The 25,941-nt window shown below is 51.8% G+C and overlaps 1 protein-coding gene across 2 annotated transcripts in view; it reads right to left on the reverse strand.

Annotated features, from left to right (window-relative positions):
- Positions 1 to 24,093, reverse strand: part of TTC7A (tetratricopeptide repeat domain 7A) — a 134,555-nt gene extending 110,462 nt beyond the window's left edge. Inside the window, exons 1-3 of one of the 2 annotated variants that reach the window (XM_047782133.1) lie at positions 23,606 to 24,093; positions 13,784 to 13,947; positions 6,726 to 6,894 (exon numbers count right to left, since the gene is read on the reverse strand). In XM_047782133.1, coding sequence (XP_047638089.1) covers positions 6,726 to 6,894; positions 13,784 to 13,947; positions 23,606 to 23,789 — 517 coding nt within the window. In that variant the 5' untranslated portion in view covers positions 23,790 to 24,093. Of the gene's footprint in view, positions 1 to 5,072; positions 5,131 to 6,725; positions 6,895 to 13,783; positions 13,948 to 23,605 lie in introns of those variants that run through there. The other variant, XM_047782134.1, reaches the window with a different exon arrangement.
- Between the last annotated feature and the right edge of the window lie 1,848 nt (positions 24,094 to 25,941).

A 25,941-nucleotide genomic window follows, 5' to 3' on the forward strand; every position in this document is an offset into this window, starting at 1 on the left:
TCCAAGTTGCTGTGGCGGTGGTGTAGGCCAGCAGCTACAGCTCCGATTAGACCTGTAGCCTGGGAACCTCCATATGCTGTGGGTGCGGCCCTAGAAAAAAAGGCAAAAAACACAGCAGTAAGCTGCAGACCGGCCCCCTCTGGGCATTTCCTGCTTTTTTCAGGCAGACTTCCCTGACACTGTAGCCTGTGGATCCAGGGACCAGGCAGGAAAGAGTGGCACTAGGTGGCTTATGATTCATCAGTTCAGTGACAAATCACCATGTGCCACAGGCCTCCTCCAGAGCGGCTGCTTCTGCCAGAGTCACATCACACCAGTGGCAGGCTTTGCTCACCTGCCTGCTGCCCACCACCAAAGAGAAGGGACCTTAGCAGGCCATTCTGGCATCCCCAGCAGGCGTTTCCTCAATTGACTGCTGGCAAATTTTACTTTCTCCCGTGGGAGCTGGGCCAGGGACCTGGAGGGGTACAATGACAAGATGCCAGCCCCCCATAGGAGACACTGACCTCCAACCAGGAAAGCCAGGCCAAGGTCCAAACAAGCTTGATGGAGGGAGAGAACGCTGTAGGCTGCAGCTACAACCAAGGGAGGCCTCCTGGTGGAGGAGGCACCTGAACTGTGTCTGAAGGAGTGTTAGCACTATCTACGGGCAGAGGGAAAAAAAAAAAAAAAGAGTTAGTGGCCCAAGAAAAGGTGAAGGGACAGTACTTTTTAGATGATGCTGGACACTGGGAGTGACCTCATTTATCTAGAACACAGGCTCCAGGAAGGGAGAAGAGGGAGAGAAGATTGGGGGTGTGGAACTCGGGGGACCTGGAGTTTTGTAGGGAGATAGGGCTGATGGCCACAGGACATGGAATCAAATGAGCAGAGCTGGGCCCAGGGCTCCAGAGGGTGGGCAGCACCGTGGGCTGGCCTTTTGAGAAGGGTCTAGACACCAAATTATTCTAGACTGTTTTTCATACAAAGCAAATGGAAGGTGTTGCCCCCCAAAACAACCAGGATGGTGGTAGGGTGATGCCATCAAAAACAAGAATTTATCAGAGTTCCCTTCGCGGCTCAGTGGTTAACGAAGCCAACTAGAATCCATGAGGATGCAGGTTCGATCCCTGGCCTCGCTCAGCAGGTTAAGGATCAGGCATTGCCATGAGCTATGGTCTAGGTCACAGATGCAGCTTGGATCTTGTGTGGCTGTGGCTGTGGCTGTGGTGTAGGCCAGTGGCTACAGCTCCAACTGGACCACTTAGCCTGGGAATATACATATGCCGTGGGTGTGGCCCTAAAATAGCAAAAAACACACAGATATTTATCTTCTGCACCTGGACTAAGCCAAGACCATTGCCTTTCCCAGGGCCGACATGCTTGGTCAGGGGCAGTGGGCTGGCAGAAGTCCCAGCAGGGCCATTGCAGGGCCTGGGGATGAGGTAGGAGAGGGGCAGACCTCCCATTCCAGACCAAGGAGATTGCTATTAATATATGAAAGCAAACTTTCTGAGCAACTCGGGCCCACCAACACCACTGCCCTGGGCTGCTCTTCACTAAGCAGATAGGAAGTGCAGGGCCTCACAGGGGGCTGCAGCTCCTACTTGCCCCTGGCTTAAGAGGCTGAAGTCCCCCATCTCCCCAAGGCCCACTTAGGGACCCCTGTGGGCTAACATCGGGGCAGAGAGCAGAATGACAGTGCCCAAAGGCATCGTCCCCCAGGCTCTGCAGTAAATGCCAGGAACCTGTCCTTTCTCAGGGCTCCCGTACCTCCTGTGCCCCCCTTGTCTGTATGATTATGCAACTATAATCACCCTCTGCAGGGCTCCTCTGTCACAGGCAGGACACCAGCTTGGGAGACACACCACTGGCCACCAGTCCAAGCCCTGCTACTCACAGGCTACACGACCGTGGGCAAGCCTCAGTTTCTCTATCCATAGAGTGGGCATAACAACTCCATTCCACTTGTAGACTAACTGAAGGTCAACCCATCAGCCAACAAATATTTATTAAACCAGAGTTCCGGGACAGTGTTTCTCATGCTGTAAGGTGCACAGACATCACCCAGTGGTGCTGTTAAAATGCAGATTCTAATTCACTAGGTCTGGTGAGGGGCCTGAGAGTCCACATTTCTAAGAAGCTCCTGGGTGGTGCATGTGATAATCCTGCACCCCTACATCCTCCCCCCAATCCATCAAACATGCAGCATCCAAGGGGAAGGGTCCACACTCCACATTTCTGGGTACACCATCAAAGTCTGGGACACCAGGGGAGCTTGGAAAATGGGGAAGGAGAGGCTGAATGGGGGATTCTGACAGGCAGGGCAAGGGCCCTCGGCTCTGCCCAGGGCTGGCAGGTGACTGCTAAGTGGCAGATCTATCACCCTGGCAGCCAAGAGGAGCTGGAGGCACGACCTAGGGAGAGGTGGAGCTTCCTCTAAAGCCAGAGGCTCCAACAGGCTCCTGCTAGGTGCCTAAAACCCAGCCCTCCACCCCTGTCAGGACCAGGTCAGTCTGAGCCCAGCTGTGATGCTGGGGGACAGTTCACTCAGACAGGGGAATGAAGCTGTTTTATTTTTCTCTCTTAGTGAAAAAAATCTGGAGTTCCCATGGTGGCGCAGTGGTTAACGAATCCGACTAGGAACCATGAGGTTGCGGGTTCGGTCCCTGCCCTTGCTCAGTGGGTTAATGATCCAGCGTTGCGGTGAGCTGTGGTGTAGATTGCAGACGTGGCTCGGATCCCGCGTTGCTGTGGCTCTGGCGTAGGCCTACAGCTCCGATTCGACCCCTAGCCTGGGAACCTCCATGTGCCACGGAAGCGGCCCAAGAAATAGCAAAAAAACAAAAAACAACAACAAAAAAAAAAAGAAAAGAAAAGAAAAGAAAAAAATCTGTGGTTTTTATATTGTTTCCGAACAAGCTTGACATGGACACGATTTTCCCCTTAGAGAAGTTGGAGGGTCACGTACCCCCTTCCAACAGCCACCTATGAGCAGGTCACGCTTCTACACTTCACGCAAGAGGAACCCACAGCTGCTCCAACTGCCTCCTCCTCAGCTCCCAGGAAGGTGTGTGAAGCCCTCCCTGAGAATCAGAATGCATCTTCTGGTCTAATCCGTGTCCTCTGACTTCAGAGCAAAGCCTAGTCCTTGTGAGTGACCCCTCACAGGACACACTGCCAAGTCCCTCGGCTCCCAAGCGGAGAGCAGGTGAGCTGGGGGTGGTTTATGTCTCTTGGGGGGTGAAGGGCCCCAGGGCCTGCTCATCAGACATGCTCCCCACTGAGCCTCCAGGCCTGGCCGCTCAGGTCCCGCCCCCTCCCACTGCAAGGTACCAAGTGGAACCAGGGAGCAGAATCAACCAGAAGACAGTAAATAAGCTGAGATATAAGCCGAGTGCTGGGGGGGCAGGCATGTCAGACTCTTGCAAGAGGCCGCCTGGTGTCTGAGAGCCTGAAAAAAGATAGCTTAGGGATGGGGCATTCTGCTAATGGTCATTCCCAGTAAGTCACATTACTTTTATTTATTTATTTGCTTATTTATTTATGTATTGCCTTTTTAGGGCCATACCTGCGGCATATAGAAGATCTCAAGCTAGGGGATGAATCAAGACCTGTAGCTGCCAGCCTACACCACAGCCACAGCAATGCGGGATCCGAGCCGTGTCTGCGACCTACACCACAGCTCATGGCACCACTGGATCCTTAACCCACTGAGCGAGGCCAGGGATCAAACCCCTGTCCTCATGGATACTACTCGGGTTTGTTATAGCTGAGCCACGATAGGAACTCCTTATTTTGCCAGCCTCTGTTTGCTCCTTGGTAACACACAAACCAGCCTACATCATTTCTATGATTCCTTTCAGTCTAGAGGTCCAAGCCACACCATCAAGGGGTGTTAATGAGCTCTGGCTGCCTGGGTTCACACCCTGGCTCTGCCACTTGCAGTATAATCCACAGGAGTCCCCTAACCTCTTTGCTCACAACTCCTCCCCTGTAACACGGGAATGAGAAACACCTACTCAGCAGGGGTACTGTGTGGACTGACTGAAGACTCGCCCCATGTGGAATGAGGGCTTATTCAAGACCAATCGTGATTATTCTGTGAACTCTGGCAAGCCACTGCCACCGTTCTTCTGAAGCACTGAATGTGTGTGTCTTGCCAAAGTCACATGCTATGGCTCTAAACTCCTGGGTGATGGGATTTGGAGATGGTGCCTTTGGGAGGTAATTAGGGTTAGATGAGGTCATAGGTATTTTACCATTTTTTTTTTCTTTTTTCTTCTTTTTTTTAGGGCCACACCTGCAGCATGTGGAAGTTCCGGGGTTAGGGGTCAAACTATAGCTGCAGCTGCCAGCCTACAGCTCCTGCAACACAGGATCCAAGCCATGTCTGCAACTTACACCACAGCTTGCAGTAATGCTGGATCCTTAACCCACTGAGCGAGGCCAGGGATCGAAGCGGCCTTCTCAAGGATACCAGTCAGATTCTTAACCTGCTGAGCCACAGTGGCAACTCTGGGATTAGTGGCTTTATAAGAAGGCAAAGAGAAAGGGATGGCTCCATGAGTACATACGAGGAAAGGCTAAGGGAGGACAGAGCAAGAAGGCGGCCATCTGCAACCCAAAGAGAGAGCCCTCACCAGACACCCATGCTGCTGGTAGACAGACCTGGGGTTTCCCAGCCTCCAGAACTGGGAGAAACAAATCCTATTGTTTAAGCCACCCAGTCTCTGATATTTTGTTATGGCGACCCAAGCCGACTAAGACAAGCCCATGCTCATAACTGGAGTCAGGACCAATGACCAGCCATCCCTCTCCCCTACTCTCTTCGTGGGGAGCCCCACCGGGTCCCCACAAACCCAGGAAAATCGACACCATGCACACCCTGGAGGCCACGTGCACAGTCTCAGGCACACGCAGGGTCAGCGAACCTCAGCATGCCAAGCAGCAGGGCGCAGGCACTGCAACAGGACAGGCAGGACAGGCAGAGAGGCGGCAGGCAAGTAGGAGGCTGCATGCAGTCAGTGGGGGCGGGGAGCGAGCACAGCCCATGACCGAGCAGCCCACGCTGGAGACACCCGGCTCCTTACCTCCCCTGCAGCACCTCTGGCCACCGGGCCTGGGTTCCCCCAAGAAGCTGGAGGCGTGCTGGAAAGAGTAGAGAGCAGGAGACAGGGAGCAGTAGGTACCGAGCCAGGTCTACAGGAAGAAGTGCTGGAAAGAAGCCCTAAGGAAGGGTGACTGGTTCGGGGAGTCCACAGCAGAAGTGTTCTCCAAGAGGCCCGAAAGACCCGGATATCCGACGAAGATCACCCCCAGGAGTAGCCTGTGCCAGGGACACGGAGAAGGGGAAGAGGGAGCGAAGGGAGAAGCCCCCCTCCACCCCTCGTCCCCAACAGGGACCCTCCCAGATGGGCACCCAGGTGCCAGGTCTGTCTGGGGTGACACTCGGCAGTTTCCCAGGATGGCGTGAATGGTCAATGAGGAAAGAGACCCAAGACCCCGGAACAGACAAGCAGCTCTCAAGAAGCCCCACCGGCCATGGTCAAAGGAGCCTGTGCCCTGCACAGGTGTCACAGTTAACCCCCTGGGACCCAATGGCAAAAGGAGTGGGGGTGGGGACTCATCCTCCAAGGCCAGTGTCAGAGTAGAGGTTCCCATCCTGGCTCCAGCACAAATCTCTGGGAACCTTCGAGCAAGGTACATCTCTTCTCTGGGCCTCTGTTTCCCTGTATACAAGATGGGAGAAGGCCCCCAACTACAAGAGAAAAGGAGGTGACAAATACTCCATCAGTGGCAGACACCAGATCCCCACTGGGCCACACGTGTTTCTAGACTTTTCTCTGGGGGTTGGTTTGTCCTGGAATAGAGGGAGGATCAAGTATCCAAGAGTCCTGGCAATAGTTTAGACAGAGGGGCTCCTGGGACCTCACTGCCACCAAAAGCCAGCCCCTCAGACTCTGTGATACCAGGGTTCAAGGATCTAAGGACAAAAAAGCCTCAAGAACAGAGTATGGGATGGGGCTTTGACTGCCATGTAACACCTTCAGGGTCAGTTCAAGGGCACTCTTTCCCCAGGTGGGCATCCTCAGCCCCCACCATGAAATTCCTACATCACTGTCCCTGTGTTGCCTGGCTCCCCACCAGAGCACGAGACACCCTGGGAACTGGTTCTGACCTGCCCATCACTGGATTCCAGCATTGCCTCCCTGGGCCGCTCACAGCAGGTGCCTAGCAAATACCTGAGGAGGGACAGGCCACTCCATGCCATGGAGCACCTGATCTATAGCCAAGGTCAGTCACTAGCGCCAGCCTGATGACAGGTGGCACATTTTTAAGCCTCTCTCCACCTGGTTACATAACTGATCCCTCTTGGTCACAGTAACCCCGTAAGGGCAGGCGTTACAACTCTGCCTTAGAGATAACTGAGGCCAAGACAGGTGAAGGTGGGTAACTAGCTGTCGACAGAGCCAGGGCAAGAACCCGCATCTTTTGACCTGATTCAGACCTAGTGCCTGCCATCACCCAGTATGTGCTGGTGTGGCTGGGCACCCTGGCATCCACGTGGCTGGTCAGTGCCCGGGGCACTCACAGAGGTTAAGTATCTTAAACACCTGCCTTGAAGGCCCACCCTCAACACAGCACAGCTGCCCTGCAGCTGCCACCTACTCCCGGCACATGCGGGCTGGAGTGTAACGAGCTAGGTACAGTGGAGAGGAGCTCCGGCCGGCTCCCACACCTACCTTTGATGACAAAGGCCTCCGCCAGCAGCCGCATCTGATACAGAGGTTTGTTCTCCATGGACATGTCATCAATCCCAGCCCTCGCATACATGCTGATGGCATCTCGGTACGAGCCTTCCACGTAATGCAGCTTGCCCAGGATCAGCATGGCCTCACACATGTACTGTGGCTGAAAGGACAGGACCATGTCAGCAGGCTCCCGTCCCAAAGTCCTTGGCTCCACCCCCACTGGGTACCCAAGGATGAAGGGCCCCCTCACTGAACCATGGTGATCTTGCCTAAGACCCTCCTTAGAACTGTCTTCCTCCTCCAAGAAGCCTTCCCAACCCTCAAACACATGGACGGCTCCCCTGTCTCCACACCCGCAGTCAGTGGCCCTCACCATGCGTCTTAGTGAGATTCTTTTTTTTTTTTTTTCTTTCTGTTTTAGGGCCACACTCACAGCATATGGAACATCCCAGGCTAGGGGGTCCAATTGGAGCTACAGCTGCCAGCCACAGCACTGAGGGATCCGAGCCACAGCTGCAACCTACACCACAGCTCATGGCAACACCAGATCCTTAACCCACTGAGTGAGTCAGGGATCAAACCCACATCCTCGTGGATACTAATTGGGTTCTTAACCCACTGAGCCACACTGGGAACTCCTTAGTGACATTCTTACACAAGTCCCAGATTGCTCTGTGTGTATGCGTTTCAGGCCCCCAACTAGACTATAGGTTGTTTGCACACTGGGTCCTGACTCCTCTCTCCTGAAGCTCCCAGAAGTTTTGGCCCAAGGCTGGTGCTCAGGAGTTCGGGCACCTTTTTTTGGGGGGGGGGGGAGCAAACCGGCAGCATATGGAGGTTCTCAGGCCAGGGGTTGAATCAGCCCTGTAGCCACAGGCCTATGCCAGAGTCACAGCAATGCAGAATCGAAGCCACATCTACAACCTACACCACAGCTCACGGCAATGCCAGATCCTTAACCCACTGAGCGAGACCAGGGATCGAACCCACAACCTCATGGCTCCTAGTCGGATTTGTTTCTGCTGCACCACGGCAGGAACTCCTGGGCACTTGTTCTTAACACAAGTGGGGAGTCAGGGACCAAGCCAGGTTCTAAGGGGCCCAAAGCATATACAGTTTGAGGGCTCCTCCATATGCACATATGTGCACAAATATACGATTGGGTGAAAGGCCTTGGAAAGAGTCCTGCAGGTGAGGGGCCTAAAGCTGAAGCCCCCACCACCCGCCACAGCAGCAGGACCCTATGGAGAGATGGCCACAGCAGCCGAGGACAGGGCACAAGAGGAGAGTGAAGGCCTGGGAGGCCACTGTCCATATCTTATTAGAATCAAGCACCTGCATTTAAACATGGTTTCTCTTCTCTACTTTCTCAAGTGCTGCTTACACCCAAATCTCTACCTGGTACAAGGAAACTCAGGGCCTCCCTCAGGCCCCATAGGGGGGTCTGGTCAGCCCTGGCCAAGAGTTCTAGCCTTGAACATGGACCCAGACTTGCCCTAAAATCTCCCACCTTCTGAGGCCAGTTTTTCTAGCCCTCCGTCTCTGTTTCTGGGCTCAGCTGGCCTAACACCCCTTTGGCCAGGCTCTGGGCACCACCCCCACCACACAGCATCTATTCTGTCCAACAAGCTCCTAGGAGATGCCATGCCAGTCCCCACCCCTGGCCTCTGTCACCAACAGGAAGGTGCTGCCCTGACTCTCTGCAGAGAGATGAGAGACCAGGGTACCTGTGACCCCAGGGGAAGGGTCTACAACTCCCTGTCATCTCACACCCTCTCAGAAGCCCATGAAGAGAAATGCAGCGAAGGCAAACTCCCCTTCCTCGCTGAATCTGAACCAGTCTTTGCTATTTGTAAATAGATATGCTTCCTTTGCCTCTGCTCAGACAAGCCCCCCTCTGGAACCCTTCCCCTTGGTCTATCCAGCTTTTCTGCCATCCTTTGGAGCCTTGCTCAGGCCCACCTCCTCCTAGAAGCCTCCCCATCACAGAGTTCCCTTCTGGGGTCTCTACCAAGGGGGCCCACTGGGGCTCCGCACGCCTGACCTGCTGACCAGTGATTCCCTCTCAAAGGTTGAGTGTTTCCAGGGTACATGCTAGTCTCCCCAGTGAGGCCACCCTACGCCCTGGAACAGGGCCACAGACCACACACACACACACACACCCCTGAGGCATATGGTCCACGGTCCCTCCAAGCTGGGGAACACCTCTGCTGTCCCTGCTCCCCAGGTCTTAAGACACAGGTCCATTTCCTCCCTGCTCTGGCCTGGTTTTCCCCATCGCTGAGAGTGAGATAATAACAGCCACCCCTCACCTCCCATCACAGCAATGCCAAGAGCATTAATAGGGCAAAGTCCAGAAAAGAGCTTTGAACTTCTCTTTAGAAAGGAGCTAGATAAACACAGGCCAGTGAGTAATTATTATTATTATTATCCTGTTCTACTGTAAAGGGGGGAAAGGGCAGCTAAGCCCAGGACACATTTCAGGACTAGATGACAGGGTGTAGCCTGCAGTGGTTTCTGGTGGACCAATGACACTTGACAACAGAGCTTCCACCAAGCTTAGCGAAAAATTAAGGACCAGTGGAGGATGTTTCATAAAGCTAAATTTATACTATTTTAAAAGCTGCCCTTGATTCTTTTTTTTTTCTTTTTTTTTTCTTTTTGCCTTTTTATAGCTGCTCCTGCAGCATTTGGAGGTTCCCAGGCTAGGGGTCAAATCAGAGCTACAGCTGCCGGCCACAGCCACAGCCACAGCCATGCAGGATCCAAGCCGCATCTGCGACCTACACCACAGCTCACGGCAATGCAGGATCTTTAACACACTGAGCGAGGCCAGAGATCGAACCGTGGTCCTCGTGGATGCTAGTCAGATTCGTTTTCACTGAGCCACGATGGAAACACCACTGCCCTTGATTCTTAAGCATATCTATCTTGCATTTTGGCATTAAGATGTTTTTTCTTTTAGGGAGCAATGGTAACGGAAGACAGTATGGTTTTGCTGTTGTGTTTTTTTGGCTTTGTTAATGTCCTCACTGGGCAGAATGAAAAGCTGGCTACCTTCAGCAGGACCCATACATCTGAACTTGAACCTGGCCTCTCAATCCAACAGTCAGGGAACGACAGAGCCCTGGCTGCGTGGAAGGATGGCGTGCAGGAAGTCACTTGGCCTGGGGAAGAGTCTCTCAGCTGGGTGGGTCAGGCATGTCACCTAGTCTTTTTGTGCCTCGTTGTTTCTGTCAATAAATGGGGAACAATGACCTCATGTGGATACCCAGGTAAGAGGAGGAAGCGATGAGGAAATACTTGATAGGTGCAAAACTGAGGCCTGTAAAAGCAGGAGTGTCAGCATCACCACCAACATTGGTCCAAGTTTCTCAGTCATTTTATTTCTACTCCAGTTCAAGGGAGGCAGCCCCGAGAAGTGGCAAAGAACATGAGAACTTGGACGTGAAAGCATGCAGACCTGCGTTTAAGACCTGCACTGCAGGAGTTCCCATCATGGTGCAGCAAAAACAAGTCCAACTAGGAACTGTGAGGTTGTGGGTTCGATCCAGGGGATTAAGGATCTGGCGTTGCTGTGAGCTGTGGTGTAGGTCACAGACATGGCTTGGATTCTGCACTGCTGTGGCTCTGAGGTAGGCTGGCAGCTGCAGCTCTGATTCAACCCCTAGCCTGGGAACCACCATATGCCATGGGTGCGGCCCTAAAAAGCAAAAAAAAAAAAAAAAGAAAAAGAAAAAAAAAAGAAAAAGACCTTCACTGCAGTCCTTGTCCTTGGCTAAGTGACTAACATCTCCTGGGTCTCAGTTTTCTCATCTGGAAAATGGGGATAATAGTAAATACCATTGCTGAAGGTTACTGTAAGGCAGCAATAAGATGGTGCAAGGCCTGGCACTTACTGGTTAACAGAAGTTATGACAAATGGCTCCTTTTCACTAGCCTCCAAAGCCCTGAGCTGTACAGGATCTCGGAGGTGACCAAGTGTAGAAGGTCCCACACTACTCTGAAGAGGTGCCCCAGGAGCCACCTCTCTTCATCCTATCAGAACTACTTGGGATATATGGGAATCCACCTGAGTTTTTTTTTTGTTTTTTTTTTTTAATGGCCACACCTGCAGCACATGGAAGTTCCCAGGCTAAGGGCCAAATTGGAGCTGCAGCTGCCGGCCTACGCCACAGCCACAGCAACACTGGAATGAGCTGCATCTGCAGCCTACATCGCAGCTTACAGCAGTGCTGGATCCTTAACCCACTGAGCAAAGGCCAGGGATGGAACTCATATCCTCATGGATACTAGTTGGGTTCTTAACCCACGGAGCCATGACAAGAACTCCTAATTAGTGAATTATTTTTACAATAAGCCTGAGTCATTTTTATTTTAAAAAGAATTTTTAAATATTTCATAGAGTTTTCTCGGAGTTCCTGTTGTGGTGCAACAGAAACAAACCTGACTAGGAACCATGAGGTTGCAAGTTCGATCCCTGGCCTGGCTCCGTGGGTTAAGGATCTGGCGTGGCTGTGGCTGTGGTGTAGGCCAACAGCTGTAGCTCTGATTTGACCCATAGCCTGGGAACCTCCATATGCCGAGGGTGTGAAAAGCAAAAAAAAAAAAGGAAAAAGAAAAAATATTTAATAGAGCATTCTGAAAACCCAATTAAAAGGGTCTTGGTGGGAAAAGCCTGGGACCCACCAATCAAGTCTAACCATTTTCACTGGCAGATGAAGAGATCAAGGAACAGGCTCAGGGTCAAGCAGCTATTTTATTTTATTTTATTTTATTTTGTCTTTTTTTTTTGTCTTTTTGTTGTTGTTGTTGTTGTTGCTATTTCTTGGGCCGCTCCCTCGGCATATGGAAGTTCCCAGGCTAGGGGTTGAATCGGAGCTGTAGCCACTGGCCTACGCCAGAGCCACAGCAACGCGGGATCCGAGCCGCGTCTGCAACCTACACCACAGCTCACGGCAACGCCGGATCGTTAACCCACTGAGCAAGGGCAGGGACCGAACCCGCAACCTCATGGTTCCTAGTCGGATTCGTTAACCACTGCGCCACGACGGGAACTCCCAAGCAGCTATTTTAATCCAAGACAAAACCTCCCAGAGCTACAATAATCCCTGTCAAGAAATCTAAAGGCAGTAACCTTAAACTTCCAGTACACTCTCCCCACAATGCTTACAGACAATGCCCCTCGCGTCTTGGCCTGGTGTTCGGAGTCACTCTCTGGCCCAATGTCCCTTCATACCTAGTTACACACCATTCCCTTCCCCTCCTGCTAACTGACATACTTTAAGGAAATTCTTCTAGGAGGAACTCTTGGATTACACACCACTTCCACGGCTTGGAATATTCATATCACGACCCCCTTCAAGGTTCAGCTCCCCAAAGGGTCCAATCACCCCTAGCTGACTCCCAACCTCACCCCTAGGGAGTCCCCTTGGACTCCCCTCCCCATACAGGCTACTCCTGTGCCATGTGTCACCGTCCACCTTGGACAATCTGCCAATAGGACTATCTTCTCAGTAGCCCCGCAACCTCCCTGAGGGGAGGGTCCCTGCGGGACTCATCTTTATTGCCCTCAAAGTACGTAACACAATACCTTGCACATAGTAGGTTGCAACAAAATATTTAAGTCAGGAAGTGCATTACTTTGGAGTATCTCTTGAAAAATTAGGTCCTCTTTGGATGTCTAATGATATACCTATACTTTTTTTTTTTTGGCTTTTTAGGGCCACACTCACGGCATATGGAGGTTCCCAGGCTAGGAGTCTCATTGGAGCTACAGCTGCCGGCCTACACCACAGCCACAGCAACTGGGAATCCAAGCAGTGTCTGTGACCTACACCACAGCTTACAGCAACGCCAGATCCTTAACCCACTCATGGAGGCCAGGGATCAAACCCAAAACCTCATGATTCCTAGTCAGATTGTTTCCTCTGCACATGATGGTAACTCCATACCTATAGTTTTATTATAGCTCAGGCTACAGTGTAAACCAGCATAGTCTCAAACGTCAATGTGCATGAGAATCATCAAGAGAGCCGATTAAAATGCAGATTCTGATGCGGATTTTGCATTTCTAACCAGCTCCTAGATGATGCCCACACTGTAGGAGGGTGGACAGTGCTCTGAGCCATAAAGGTCTAGAGAAAATCGTGATGATACGTCCCTCTATACTGCCCCTTGGTGTCCTGCATACAGTGGGTGCTCAATAAATGCACATGGACTCAAAACTGGCTGCCATGTTATGGAGTGCTTCACTGCTGGCCCACTCAGCATGCGTATCTGTTTCCAGCTAGATCCCAGGTTCCCTGAGGTTTTATTTCCCTGAGACCCTCAAAGAGACCAAAGGATCAGGCACAAACTAGGAAAGCCAAACACTGTGTAACAGAAATCTAACTTGGGCCACAAGCATAAGCGAAAAATAATGTAGACTTTTTCTAATAAAAATTTCTAGTCACATTAAAAAAGGTAAAAGTAGAAGTGTCCATGGTGGCTCCATGGAAACGACGAACCCAACTAGTATCCATGAGGATGAGGGTTCGATCCCTGGCCTCACTCAGTGGGTTAAGGATCCAGCATTGTGGTGAGCTGTGGTGTAGCTCAAAGACGCAGCTGGGATCTGGCATTGCTGTGGCTGTGGCACAGGCTGGCAGGGGCAGCTCTGATTTAGCCCCTAGCCTAGGAACCTCCAATATGCTGCACTGCAGCCCACTCCCCCCTCCCGCAAAATAAAGGTAAAAGTAGGTAAAATTAATTTTAACAACTTATTTTATTTAATATAGCCAAAAATTTCATTTGAACATGTAATCAATATAAATAATTAATCTTTCACATTTTGCGTTTTGTGCTAAGTCCTTGAAATCCCATGTATGTTTTACTAAACTCACAGCCCATCTCAATTTGGACAAGCCAGGTGGCTACTGGCTACTGTGTTGAACAGCGCAGGGCCAACCCCTAAGAGACACGGACCCCTGGAAGGCCTGACAGCAGGTGGGAGGCAGGAGAAATAGGAGAGAGGTCTCAGGCCCGGGCTTGGGGGGCTGATAACTTACCGGCAGCTTCCCGTGGTTAAGGATACTGCTTAGGTAGTTTCTGGCTTCATTCATCTTCGGTTCATTCTTCTCCAGCAAAGGGATGGAGTCTTTTATGTTGGCGTGGTTCTCCTTCAAACACTGCTCCAGGAGGGCCTCGGCCAGAAGCAATTTCCCAAAGTCATCTGGAAAACAGAGCAGGGATCAGAGTGGCAGCAGTGAGGGCCGTAGACCCCAAACACCACAATGTGGAGACTAGTATTCACCCCTGTATCCACCCAACCACCCCACTCCAGCACCTGAATGGCCCAGGTGTGAGAAAATAAACAAAAACCTAAACACAGGAGTTCCCATCATGGCTCAGTGGTTAACGAATCCGACTAGGAACCATGAGGTTGCGGGTTCGGTCCTTGGCCTTGCTCAGTGGGTTAAGGATCCGGCGTTGCCATGAGCTGTGATGTAGGTCACAGACGCGGCTCGGATCCTGTGTTGCTGTGGCTCTGGCGTAGGCCGGTGGCTACAGCTCCGATTCGACCCCTAGCCTGGGAACCTCTATATGCTGCGGGAGCGGCTCCAGAAATGGCAAAAAGACCAAAAAAAGAAAAACTTAAACACAAACTTAAACAGCCTTCAAAGAAAAAACACAGACATTCTACCACAATCATAGCACAAACTTCCCTCTTGGGTTTATTTTCTATAGTTCAGTGGTGGGGGAGGTGGAGTTTCCCAGGACTTGGAACAAATTCCCAGAATTTCAGAATTTCAAATGAGGGGCAAAGGCAGACCCATGCGCCGCTGTGGGTGCTAAGTTCTTACACCAAATAGGAGTTCCCCCCAGGCAACTGAAGAGAAAACATACACAAAGCCTTAATCATGGATTTGCATGTGCTCCTAACTTCCATGTAACCTGAATTGGTTTTCTCTGCTTTTTAAGGTATTTTAACATGACCCAGGGATAACCTGGCAGCCGAGCAGAGTTAAGGGGCAAAGCTTTGTACCTCTTCGCTCCCTGGCACTTGCCGGAGTTCTCTCACATGCATTAGCTCGTCCGCAGACATCACCACTTGGCTGATGATTTTATACTGCTTGGCTTAATTTGCTGTCTCCCCCACAGCACCAAAAACTCCAGTCTTGGGGCCACCTTCTTTCTCCACCTATGGCAGGGACGACCTGAGTGGGACGGGATCAGGGGCTCAAGGTGCAGGGTCTGAGGTTGAGCATGATTTCAGGACAGCCTCTGGAGGCTATGTTCGGTGTAATCGGCTCACTGCCCCCCCACCCCCACCCAAAGAGAGCAAGGACCAGGTCTAGCCCTTTAATACAGGCCCCCAATAAACAGCTGCTGAGTCAATCAGATCCCTTCCACTCCCGCATGGGGGAGGCACAGGGCTCAGGGAGGTTTGCACCAATGCAAAATGCCTCCAGGACTGTGTGCTTGGTCCTGCATGAGGTTGTGGGTTCAATCCCTGGCCTTGCACAGTGGGTTAAGGATCCAGCGTTGCCATGAGCTGTGATGTAGGTTGCAGACATGGCTCGGATCCCGCATTGCTGTGGCTTTGGTGTAGGCTGGCAGCTACAACTCCGATTCGACCCCTAGCCTAGGAACCTCTATATGCTGCAGGAGCGGCCCTAGAAAAGGCAAAAAGACCAAAAAAAAAAAAAAATGTACACCCCCCCCATGGAGTTCCCCTTGTGGCTCAGCAATAACAAAATGTATCCAAGAGAAGGTAGATTCGATCCCTGGGCTCGCTCAGTGCGTTAAGGATTTGGCGTTGCCATGAGCTGTGGTGTAGGTCACAGACGCAGCTCGGATCCCGCGTTGCTGTCTGTGACTGTGGTGTAGGCTGGCAGCTGTAGCTCTGATTCAAGCCCTAGCCTGGGAACTCTCATATACCATAAGTGCGGTCCTAAAAAGAAAAATAATTAAATTAAATTAAATGGCATGTCCACAAAGAAGGGTTTCTCTCTTCATAAGGGCGATTCCCCCCAGAAAGCATCCCGGAAGCCCAGATCCCAGAGAGCAGTCACTGGAGCTGTGCCTGCTGAAGATGCCACAGACTGTCAGCTCATCCTTTGCTACCTACCCCATGATTTCTAAAATTCACATTTGGAGGAAATGGTCAAAAGCGACGGTTCAAAACAAATTATCATCCATCCCCGGGGGAGTAGAAGTTGGTAGAACTTCTAGAAAAGGCAGTTTGGCAACATATATCATCCCACTGACTCAGCAATCCCATGCCTACAGATGTCCTCAAACATGTATAAAATGACCAACATATAAGGTCATTCCCGCAGTGCTGTTTCCAAAAGCAGAAAGTTAGAGACAACTTCTCTGTCCATCAAGGGGAGGCTGATTAAACAAAGCATGATACACCCATTAAAAGGGACACCATGCCACTGTATAAAGGAATGAGGAAGCTCTGTATGGGTGTCACGGAATGAACTTCAAGATAAACTTATTAGGGGAGTTCCCGTCGTGGCTCAGCAGAAATAAATCCGACTAGTATCCATGAGGAGGCGGGTTCGACCTCCGCCCTCACTCAGTGGGTTAAAGATCCGATGTTGCCGTGAGCTGTGGTGTAGGTCACAGATGCAGCTTGGATTCCTAAGTTGCTGTGGCTGTGGTATAGACCGGCAGCTGTAGCTCAGATTTGATTCCTGGCCTGGGCATTTCCATACACCACCGGTTCCGGCCTAAAAAGCAAAAAAAAAAAAAAAAAAAAGATAAACATATTAGACAGGCAGAGCATACACAGCAGACCACTGCATGTTTACACATAAAAATATGTAAAAGGGTAACATAAACGTCTAATAACTTTGCTGCCTTATGGGGAGTGGGGCAGAGACAAGGGAGGCCTTTGACTCTATTCTGGGTACCTTGGGAAGGTTGGCCCAAGTAGATATATTACCTGGTCAAAAATAAAATCTAAATCAGCCCAAGAAGGAAAAGCAATGTTCTCCTACGGTTCCAAAATCCCAGCCAGGAGGAGAGGTGGCCTGCTCACAAGTGGGTGCCTGAGCAGCATTCCTGAGCTGTAGGCGACAGGGCAAGTGACCACCCTCTTTCTAATCTGTTCTGCATCTGTAACACCCGAGGTAGGATCAGGAACCTGCTCCCTGGGCAGAACCACGTCTCTGCCCAGGCTCCACCTCCCGGCCGGCTGCCTCCCCCCGCCCCAGGTGCACTTGCCCCCCAGCTCTCGCTTGCAGGGTCAGCACGCAGGGTCAGCACGGGGCCAGTCTGCAGCCCAGCCATTGGGCCACCAGGCCCCGCCTTCGCCACCAGACTGCCCAGCCCAGAACTCCCTAGGGCTCCTTGGCTCCTCTCCTTTCCTGTCAAGAGAAACCAGCTTTCTTCTAGACAAGGCTCAATCTTGAAATACTCCCCAGGGCCTACACCTCTCCTCAAAATAATGGGAGTGTCCTCTGAACACGTGCTGCTCAAAGTGTGGTCCACGGGGCCGGGGCGGGTCTGTGCGTGTTTGTGACCCAGTCCCGCAAGCTGCGTGCAGAGATTTAGAGTACCTGTTCAGAAATGTTGATATCTATGTGACAGAATAACTGTGAATCTGTTGAATCAAATATTTTAAACATGAGGAGGAGGGCCAGTAATCAGTCTGTGTATTTTAAGAAAGCATCAGAACACAATGGATTGAGAATCAAGAGGGAAAAACAAAACAAAACAGAACATAAAGCAGAGCCTTCACCACTGATGATTTGAGAAGCACTGCTCTAAACCACTAGAGGGGGACTGGTGTTTCCTGAGGGCCCCCTGAGGACCAGGAACTTTATCATATAGTATCATTTAACCTGCACAACCCTGAAAGGTAGAAATGACTCCCATCTTACAGATGCTAATAAAGATGCACTGCTGCTATAGTCACAACCCACAGTAACATAACACAGCCGAAGAACAATCTGTCTCCCCTGGATCCTGGGGGCAGAGCAGTGCTTCGGATAGCCAGGAAATGAAGAACCGTCTAAGAGCTGTAAACAGCTGGTTAAAAGAAAACCATAATTCCCACAGCAGGAATAAAAATAGTTCTCACTGTCACACACCTGTGAGTTTCAGACTATTTTGTAAAGTAATACTCTGGATCCTTCTCCAGAGCCTTTTTGCCCTCACTCTTCGCTCTCCTTTGGCCTCTCTGTTTTTTTCTTTAGCGGACACTCAAGCAGATATTGGGTGTTTACTGTCTTTTCTTCCTTGCCCAACTCTCCTTCTTCCTGCTGCACATTTTCCATCCCACTATTCTCAACTAGTCAGTCTATGGAACTGCAAGATATTTTGAAATCCAAAGGTCTAGATGTTCAGCTGTTAAATAAGAATCAGGTGTGGACTTCCCATCGTGGCTCAGTGGTTAACAAATCCAACTAGGAACCATGAGGTTGCGGGTTCGATCCCTGGTCTTGCTCAGTGGGTTAACGATCCGGCGTTGCCTTGAGCTGTGGTGTAGGTTGCAGACGCGGCTCGGAAAATGCATTGCTGTGGCTGTGGTGTAGGCTGGCGGCTACAGCTCCAGTTAGACCCCTAACCTGGGAACCTCCATAAGCCGAGGGATCGGCCCTAGAAAAGCCAAAAAAGCCAAACAAAACAAAACAAAACAACAAAAAAAAAGAATCAGGTGGATGGAGGCTTTCTGTCCTTCTCCAAAGCTAAAACAGTTTGCTTATTATCCTCCAAATTGTCCAAAACCTACTCCCTATCCCAGTTTGGGGGAGGTGTTCCAGCTTCTCCCTTCCCGGGGCATTAAGAAGCCCTTCCTCCGTCGGTGACACAGACTCTGGGAGCCTGGGTCCTGATTCTGGTGCCCAGCCCAGCCCTCGGCCCAGAGCAGAGGCCCAAAGAAGGCCCCCGCTTAGCACTCACCCCACCCCCACCCCCATCTCCCCACCTTGTTTCAGAGGCTTCTGGCGGCTAGCTTCCTTTCCTCTCCCACTCCTCTCCAGGCCTCTCACTGGGCCGAGGAACTCACTTCAAAGATAGTGGCCTCCTCCCCAGAATCCATATTTGCAGGACAGTGCTTCCCTCTCTTCCACCTGCCAATTCAGCCACAAAAGCTGCGTGCAGCCACCAGGCCAGGCGCTCAGGCCCTTTCCTACTGGGTTAAATGGGGACACAGTGGGCTCTGCAGCTGCTCACTTCACAGGACTGCAAAGGGCTGGGACCTTCCAACCACAGTGACAGGAGGAAGAGGGCAAAACTAGCAAGACGCCACCTGCCTCAAACACAGGCCCACTAGCTTCAGCTGAAAAAAATGCTCAAAATAACCTCCAGTTCTCTTTTTAAAAAGCGCTAGTTTAGGAGTTCCTGTTGTGGCTCACGGAAACGAATCTGACTAGTATCCATGAGAATGCAGGTTCGATCCCTGGCCTTGATCAGGGGGTTAAGGAGCCGGCATTGCCGTGAGCTGTGGTGTAGGCTGGCAGCTGTAGCTCTGATTAGACTCCTAGCCTGGGAACCTCCATATGCCTCAGGTGCAGCCCGGAAAAAAAAAAAAAAAAAAATCAGAATCTAGGTGGTGGGAATACAGGTGTTTATGGCAAATATGCAGAATATTCAATTTTGTATGTTTGAAATTTTTATAATAAAACATTGGGGATAGAAGACAGACTCAACCTCTTAACATAAAGCAATGTGTGGCCTCATTTGGATCCTGACTCTAGCCAACGAACTGTAAAAAAATAATTAAATGGAGGGGGCTGTAATAATAACATGGTAATTTTATTTTTCAAAACTGTTCTTGTTTAATAAATACATACTGAACTATTGCACCGTGGGGGAGAAATGGGTCAGGGTGTAGCTCAAATAAGACTATTCCTGAGTTCATGATCATTGACACTGGCTGATGGATACATGGGATTCGTTTTCCTCTCTATTTTTTTGTTATCTTGGAAATTTTTCATAATAAAGTTTTTCTTGCTTGCTTGCTTTCTTTGCAATCACTTGGATGGGCTTTGTTTTTACATGAAAAAAACTCATCACAGCGAGCCACACTCTGGGGTTCCCCTGATCCATCCTGACCAAATCTAAACCAGATGTGAATTTGAAAGAAAATGCACAAACAGTAGCAACCGCCTTCCCCCTGGGCAGGTGGTGGGGAGGTGGGGAGCGGCTCCTTCTGTGGGGGCATGATCCTTCGCTCCCACCAGACCAGAAAGAGCCCCTTCCTCCAGCTGGATCTTCCCCTTCCGCTCCCTGGAGTGAAACCCATGCTCTGGGACCTATTCTTAGTTTCTGTAGGAAACTCCATGGATACAGCAAGGCCTCAATCTGTAAAATAGGGTTCAACTGGGGTTCAGCTTCCTCCCTTGGCACCTTCCACCCCTCTTTCAAATTATATAATTTATGTTGAAGCTCCTGATCACTGACTATAAGAGTCTAACAAGCCAGGTGCAACTTTTAAGAATCTCCCATCGCATGGCTCAGAAGGTGATGAACCCAACTAGTATCCCTGAGGGTGCGGTTCAATCCCTGGCCTCACTCAGTGGGTTAAGGATACGGCGTTGCCATGGCTGTGGTGTAAGCCAGCTGCTGCAGCTCTGAATCAATCCCTAGCCGGGAAACTTCCATAAGCTGCTGGTGTGTCCCTAAAAAGCAAAAGAAAAAAAAAACAAAAACCTCCTCCCTGGCTGGGGAGTGGGGAGGGGCAGGGTGTGGTAGTGTCAACACCCCCTCAAAAAACAGGCTCTCAATCCCTGCAGTGATCAAGGAAGCCAGCAGAGAGAGAAACAAAATAAAAGACCAAGAATGCCCTAAGCATGGGCATCAACAATCATTTATTTTCCTTCCATGTGTGTGTGTGTGTGTGTGTGTGTGTGTGTGTGTGTGTGTGTGTGTGTGTGTCTGCCTGTGTGCGCATGTGCGTGTGTTTATTTTGGGATAAGTGCGTCTGGATTTAACAGTGGGAGAAAATCACTCATAGAACCAAACCCCAAAATTGGCAGGAGAGACTCTACTGCCCCAGCCTTGCTTTCTGTGCTGGTCAGTTCCCACAGTAAAGCCAAGCCAGGCTCCATACTACTCCCTCTGTTTCTAGTGGACTTGGTGGCAGGGACAGGTGTGGGTACAGTCTCTGCCACATACTCATTATGTGACCTTTTTTTTTTCCGACTTTTTTTTTTTTTTAGGGCCGCACCTGTGGCACATGAACGTCCCCAGGCTAGGGGTCAAATTGGAGTTATAGCTGCCGGCCACAGCCACAGACACAGCAACACAGGATCCGAGCCATCTCTGCAACCTACACCACAGCTCAGGGCAATGCAAGGTCCCTGACTCACTGAGCGAGGCCAGGGATTGAACTCGCACCCTGTGGATACTAGTCAGATTAGTTTCCACTGAGCCATCATGAGAACTCCTCATTATGTGAGCTTTCTGGCCTCGGTGTCTAAAATGAGGACAACTGGAGTTCCCTGGTGGCCTAACAGTTACAGATCAACATTGTTACTGCTGTGGCTCATGTCACTGCTATGGCAGGGGTTTGATCCCTGACCCAGGAACTACGGCATGACATGGGCACTGCCAAAAAAATTAATAAATAAATCAACCAAAGATAAAGAAAGAACAAAAATGGGGACAGTAATTTCTGCCCTTCCCACAGGGATATCTACAAAACGATTTTTTCAAATAGAAGAAGCACTTTATAACTATACCATACTGTTTATAAACTATGCCACACAAGTGCTTCCCAATAATGCTTCAGAGAATTTGGTCACAGCAAGTTTGAGAGTGTGGTGTTTATGCTCTAACCTTGGCTTGAGTATCACATGCAGGTGAGCACATTAAAGGCTCTGAGAAGTCCTGCAGTGGAAAAAAAAAATCAGTTTAACAACATCAATCTGTTAATCCAATGTCTTCACTTTTTTGGCTCCAAAAACCCTTTGCCCCAGAATACCAATGAATTAATCACTCAACCTCCTTGAGATCTCTAAAGAACAGCTTAGGAAGAACATCCATGTACAAACTCTAGGAGGTCCTATCTTGGGCCCAACATGTTTCTCTGTGGTGCTGCCAACCTCACTCAGGCCCCAATGCCCTCTGAATGGGTCAGTTTCCATTCTACCCTTACCACCCCACCACATCACCCCACCCAGGGGACAGAGGAGAACGTACAATTTACCTAGTCTTCCCTGGAAGAGAGGGGCTCACTAGTTTCTCTCAAACATGCATCTTTAGCTCCGGTCACTGCCCCTCACTGCAACACTCAGACATACCTCAAAGCCTCAACCCAACTGTCCATCCCTGTGACCCAGCAGCCTCCGCCCACTGTCCACCTATCCTTCCTCTTCATTGGGCAAATATACTCTGCCCTTCCCCAACACCAATTAGAGGCCAGTGCTGCTGCTTTCTGTAACCTCCTCTTCCTCTGAGCTCCACAATCTAACACACAACTGCCCTCTGATCACACTTCTGTCTCCCCATCCATTCTGACAACTCTTCAAGCTGGGATTTTTTTTTTTTTTTTTTTTTTTTGCTTTTTAGGGCCGCACCCACAGCACGTGGAAGTTCCCAGGCTAGTGGTTGAATTGGAGCTACAGCTGCCAGCCTACACCCCAGCCACAGCAACAGAGGATCCAAGCTGCATCTGCGACCTACACCACAGCTCACAGCGATGCCGGATGCTTAACCCCCTGATCAAGGCCAGGGATCGAACGCGAATTCTCATGAATAGCAGTCAGATTTGTTTTTGCTGTGCCACAACAGGAACTCCCTCAAGCTCGGATTTTCAGAGGTAACAGCGCAAGTTATTAAAAGGATGTACTCATTGTACAACTACAAATGTAATAAATTCATTGAAAAAAAAAAAGGATGTACTCAGAAACCTGGGTTTAAATTGTGGTTCCACCACTTAATAGCTGAATGATCAAGTTATGTAAGTTCTCTGTGCCTGTTTCCTTATCTGCAGGTGGCAAAAAAAGAGTACCTGCTTCTTCGGGTTGTTGGGGAGAAATTAAAGGGCTGAGTACAGTGCTTAGGACACTGGCACACAGTGCTAGCTGAGTGTTAGCTACTACTCTTCCTATTGTTATGATCATTGTCTCCTGGAAGCGCCTTCCACAGGCTGGGTGGTCTTTAAAACTCTTTATATCTGTATTAACTCCCTGCCGTCTTCTACCAAGGCTCTGAAGTGGCTGTGCCAAAGAGAAGGCTCAGGGATGGCTCTCCAGGCTGAGCTCAAGGCACCAGGAACAAGATTTGAGGTTGGAGACTGGGGCGGGGTGTTCCCCCTCTGCCACATCAGGGTGCTTTCCCGCCCCAGCGCTAGAGCCCAGCCCTGCCAAAACAGCCTACTGCTAAAGCCACCGACTGCCAGGCCTAGATGGCTCGCGAGTTGGAAGAGAGAAGAGGAAACTGAGGCTTACCAGGCCTCTTTCCCGCTTTTCCACCACCCCACCCTGGTGCTCGTCAAGCCCCTAGCCATACAGAGCTTCGCCGTCAATTTGACTCGGGGAAAGGAGGAGAGGGCAAGAAGCGACAGCCTACACCTGATAGTTTAGGAACCAGAATGCGGGTTGGAGGAGCGGCGCAAAAGCCTAGCCCATGCCGTGATCTGATACGTGCCAACACCACCATTTCACAGTAGTCGGAGTAGCCCACAACGATCCGAGAGGGCAGAACGCAAAAGCCGTTTACTTCTTTCCTCCCAAACTCCCTGCACGTGAGTTTTCTTCTGGGGCAGAAGTACCTTCCTAAAGACTCTGGCTGCTGCTAAGAGCGGCACTGAAGGACGGGTAATACCGAAAGCAGCCATCGCCGGCCTCAGGCAGTCGGGGCCGCTTCCTGGAGGAGGCGGCGCATTTCGCGCGCTCCGCGTCTGTGAATCAGCCCCTTCCCTCACTCACCGGTGTCCAGAGAGGTGAACGCGGCGTTCGGGCTGGCTCGCCGGCCGCCTCCGCCGCCGGGCACGACTAGCGTCTGCATCTGCCGGACCAGCTCAGGCATGCGGTCCCAATGGCCTTCGGCGCGGCAGCGCTCCAACTCGCTCTCCATCTTCAGGTGGGAGCTGTGCGGGCCCTTCGCAGCCATCTTCGAGCGGGTGCTGTCATGGGAGGCGCAGCCGAGAAGTGGAGACCCGGCCGGGGGCGGCGTCCGGGCTGGGGCGCACACGCGGGCGGTGTCGACGGGGGCGCGAGGGGCTGCTGGGGCCCAGGTGGCAGCGGGGGCCCGGGCGGCGGCGGGTGGGCAGCAGCCGCAGCACCCAGCGCACCGCCCGGCGTCTCCGGACTGGGGCTCCGGCTGTGCGGCCCCGACGCGTCCAGGAGCAGCCTCCTCCTTTGCTGCAGCAGCTCCTGCCGCCTCTGCCGCCGCCGCCGCTGCAGCTGCTGCCACAGCCCCCGCCCCAGGCCCGGGCGCCGCCAGCTGCAGACCCGCCCCCGGCCGCGGCTCCACCCCCGAGGGGGCGTGGCGCGGCCTCGGCGAGTCGGGCGCGGGGGCGGCCAACGCGGCCACAGCCGCCAGGCGCGCGCTGGGCGCTCGCGGCCGCACGGGCGCCAACCCCCTGCTGCCGCCGCCACCGCCGACTCGCCACTCACTTTAATGCTGCGCGGAGCAGGGGCAGCTGGGGACGCCTTGCTTCCTTCCCCCTCCCCATCCCTTCGGGGCTCTTGGCCTGGGAGACCCCCCGCCCCGACGACCCAGCTTTGTGCGGTGACTCCGTCACCGGGTCTGTCTTCGGCACGTCACAAATCCGGGGAGAGGCGGGCCGCCCAGTCGCTAACTCTGAAAGCGAGACTCCCCGGGGGGCCGCCGGCAGCGGCCCGGGTCCCGCCTTGCGGGGCCGCGCGAGCCTCGCGCGCCACCCCGGGGGCACTCGGGAGAGCGGTTGCCAGCCCGCGACTCCCCCGGAGAGACTTGTACGTTCCTTTAAGAGCCGAGTTCCTCTTTCCAACCTGTCTCCCCCCACCCCAACTGGCTGGCCTATCCTGGATTTCTTAAAGTTTTTAAACTGTTTCTCCAACTCGGTATTTACTTATTTCTTAATTCCGGCGTCTAAAGACTGTGATCAAAGCTGTATCGAGCTCTTAGCAGGGCTTAGCCGGGTGCTGTGGGTACTAAGGAGTTCAAAGGATTACATGGCGGCCTGGAAGGAAGAGGCTGACCGACACCCTCTGCTGAGATCGGTTATGGTGGCCCGGCGACCGCAGCTGACAGTCCCGTGTGGGGAGGGAGGCCGTGGCACAGGAAATCACGGCAATACCTAAACGACAAAACAAAACTCTTTAAGTGACAGAGTGCAAGGCACAGACCGAAGGTTCCAGAAGGCGGGAGAATCCGAGCAAGCTTTTAAGCTTTTAAAACTTAAGTTTTAAGTTTAAACCCCGAAGAGTTAGAAAGTGTCCACCTTTTTCCCCAACCACTACCTAACACAACCTTGGGAGTGAGCCTGACCATTCGCAGTGTTACGAGAGACTCACTGCTTTGTGCTTCTCGATGCCTCCAACCATGGGCGATTCTTGTCAAGGGAAGCTCAGACTCCCACGCCCTTTGCCTCTGGAGCCACAAGGGGCTGCTGTTGAAGGCAGCCGTCCTGCCCTGCCTCACCCCTGACTCCCTCCACGAGTACTTTCTCCTCTGGGCTCTGAAAGAAACTCCCTTCCTTACTTGGGGGGCAGAAGTGCTCAGTTGCCTGCTGCTCTGAGCTGCTGGAGACCAGGAGAGAGAGGAAGGAAAATGAGGACAGCTCTGGCGGTTGACTTGGTTTGCACAAACTCCACGCCTGTTCCTCTCAACTGCTCTAGCTGGCTTTTGGTTACCCTTTGGCTGCCCTTGTTGGTCACCAGAACTGGATTTCACTTGGAGAGAGCAATGCATGTCCTTTGGGGAGGGTGGCCTGAGGACACCCTGCGATTTGCCCTAGTCAGGCATTCCCCAGAGGCAGCCCCGGGGCAGGCAAAGAAAAGCAGAGTTGATAAGAGCAATCCTGACAATGTAAAGGAAAACATCTCTCCTCCTTTTTCTCTCTGATCTTTTGCCAGCCCCACCCCCAGGTTGCCAGACTCCAGGGGACTGACTGCAGGAACTGCTGCCTTTTTCTTTGACAGGTGCAGCAGTATTTGTGTGAGCATGGGGCGTGGGATGGAGGAACAGAGGATGGTGGTGAAGGCTTAGGACGAGCTGCCCCTCAGCACAGCGGAACACATGCTGGACCCCTGCCCAGCTCTTTTCTGGCAGACAAGAC

This window comes from Phacochoerus africanus, chromosome 5 (assembly GCF_016906955.1).
Source record: "Phacochoerus africanus isolate WHEZ1 chromosome 5, ROS_Pafr_v1, whole genome shotgun sequence".
In the NCBI taxonomy this organism is placed as follows: Eukaryota; Metazoa; Chordata; class Mammalia; order Artiodactyla; family Suidae; genus Phacochoerus; species Phacochoerus africanus.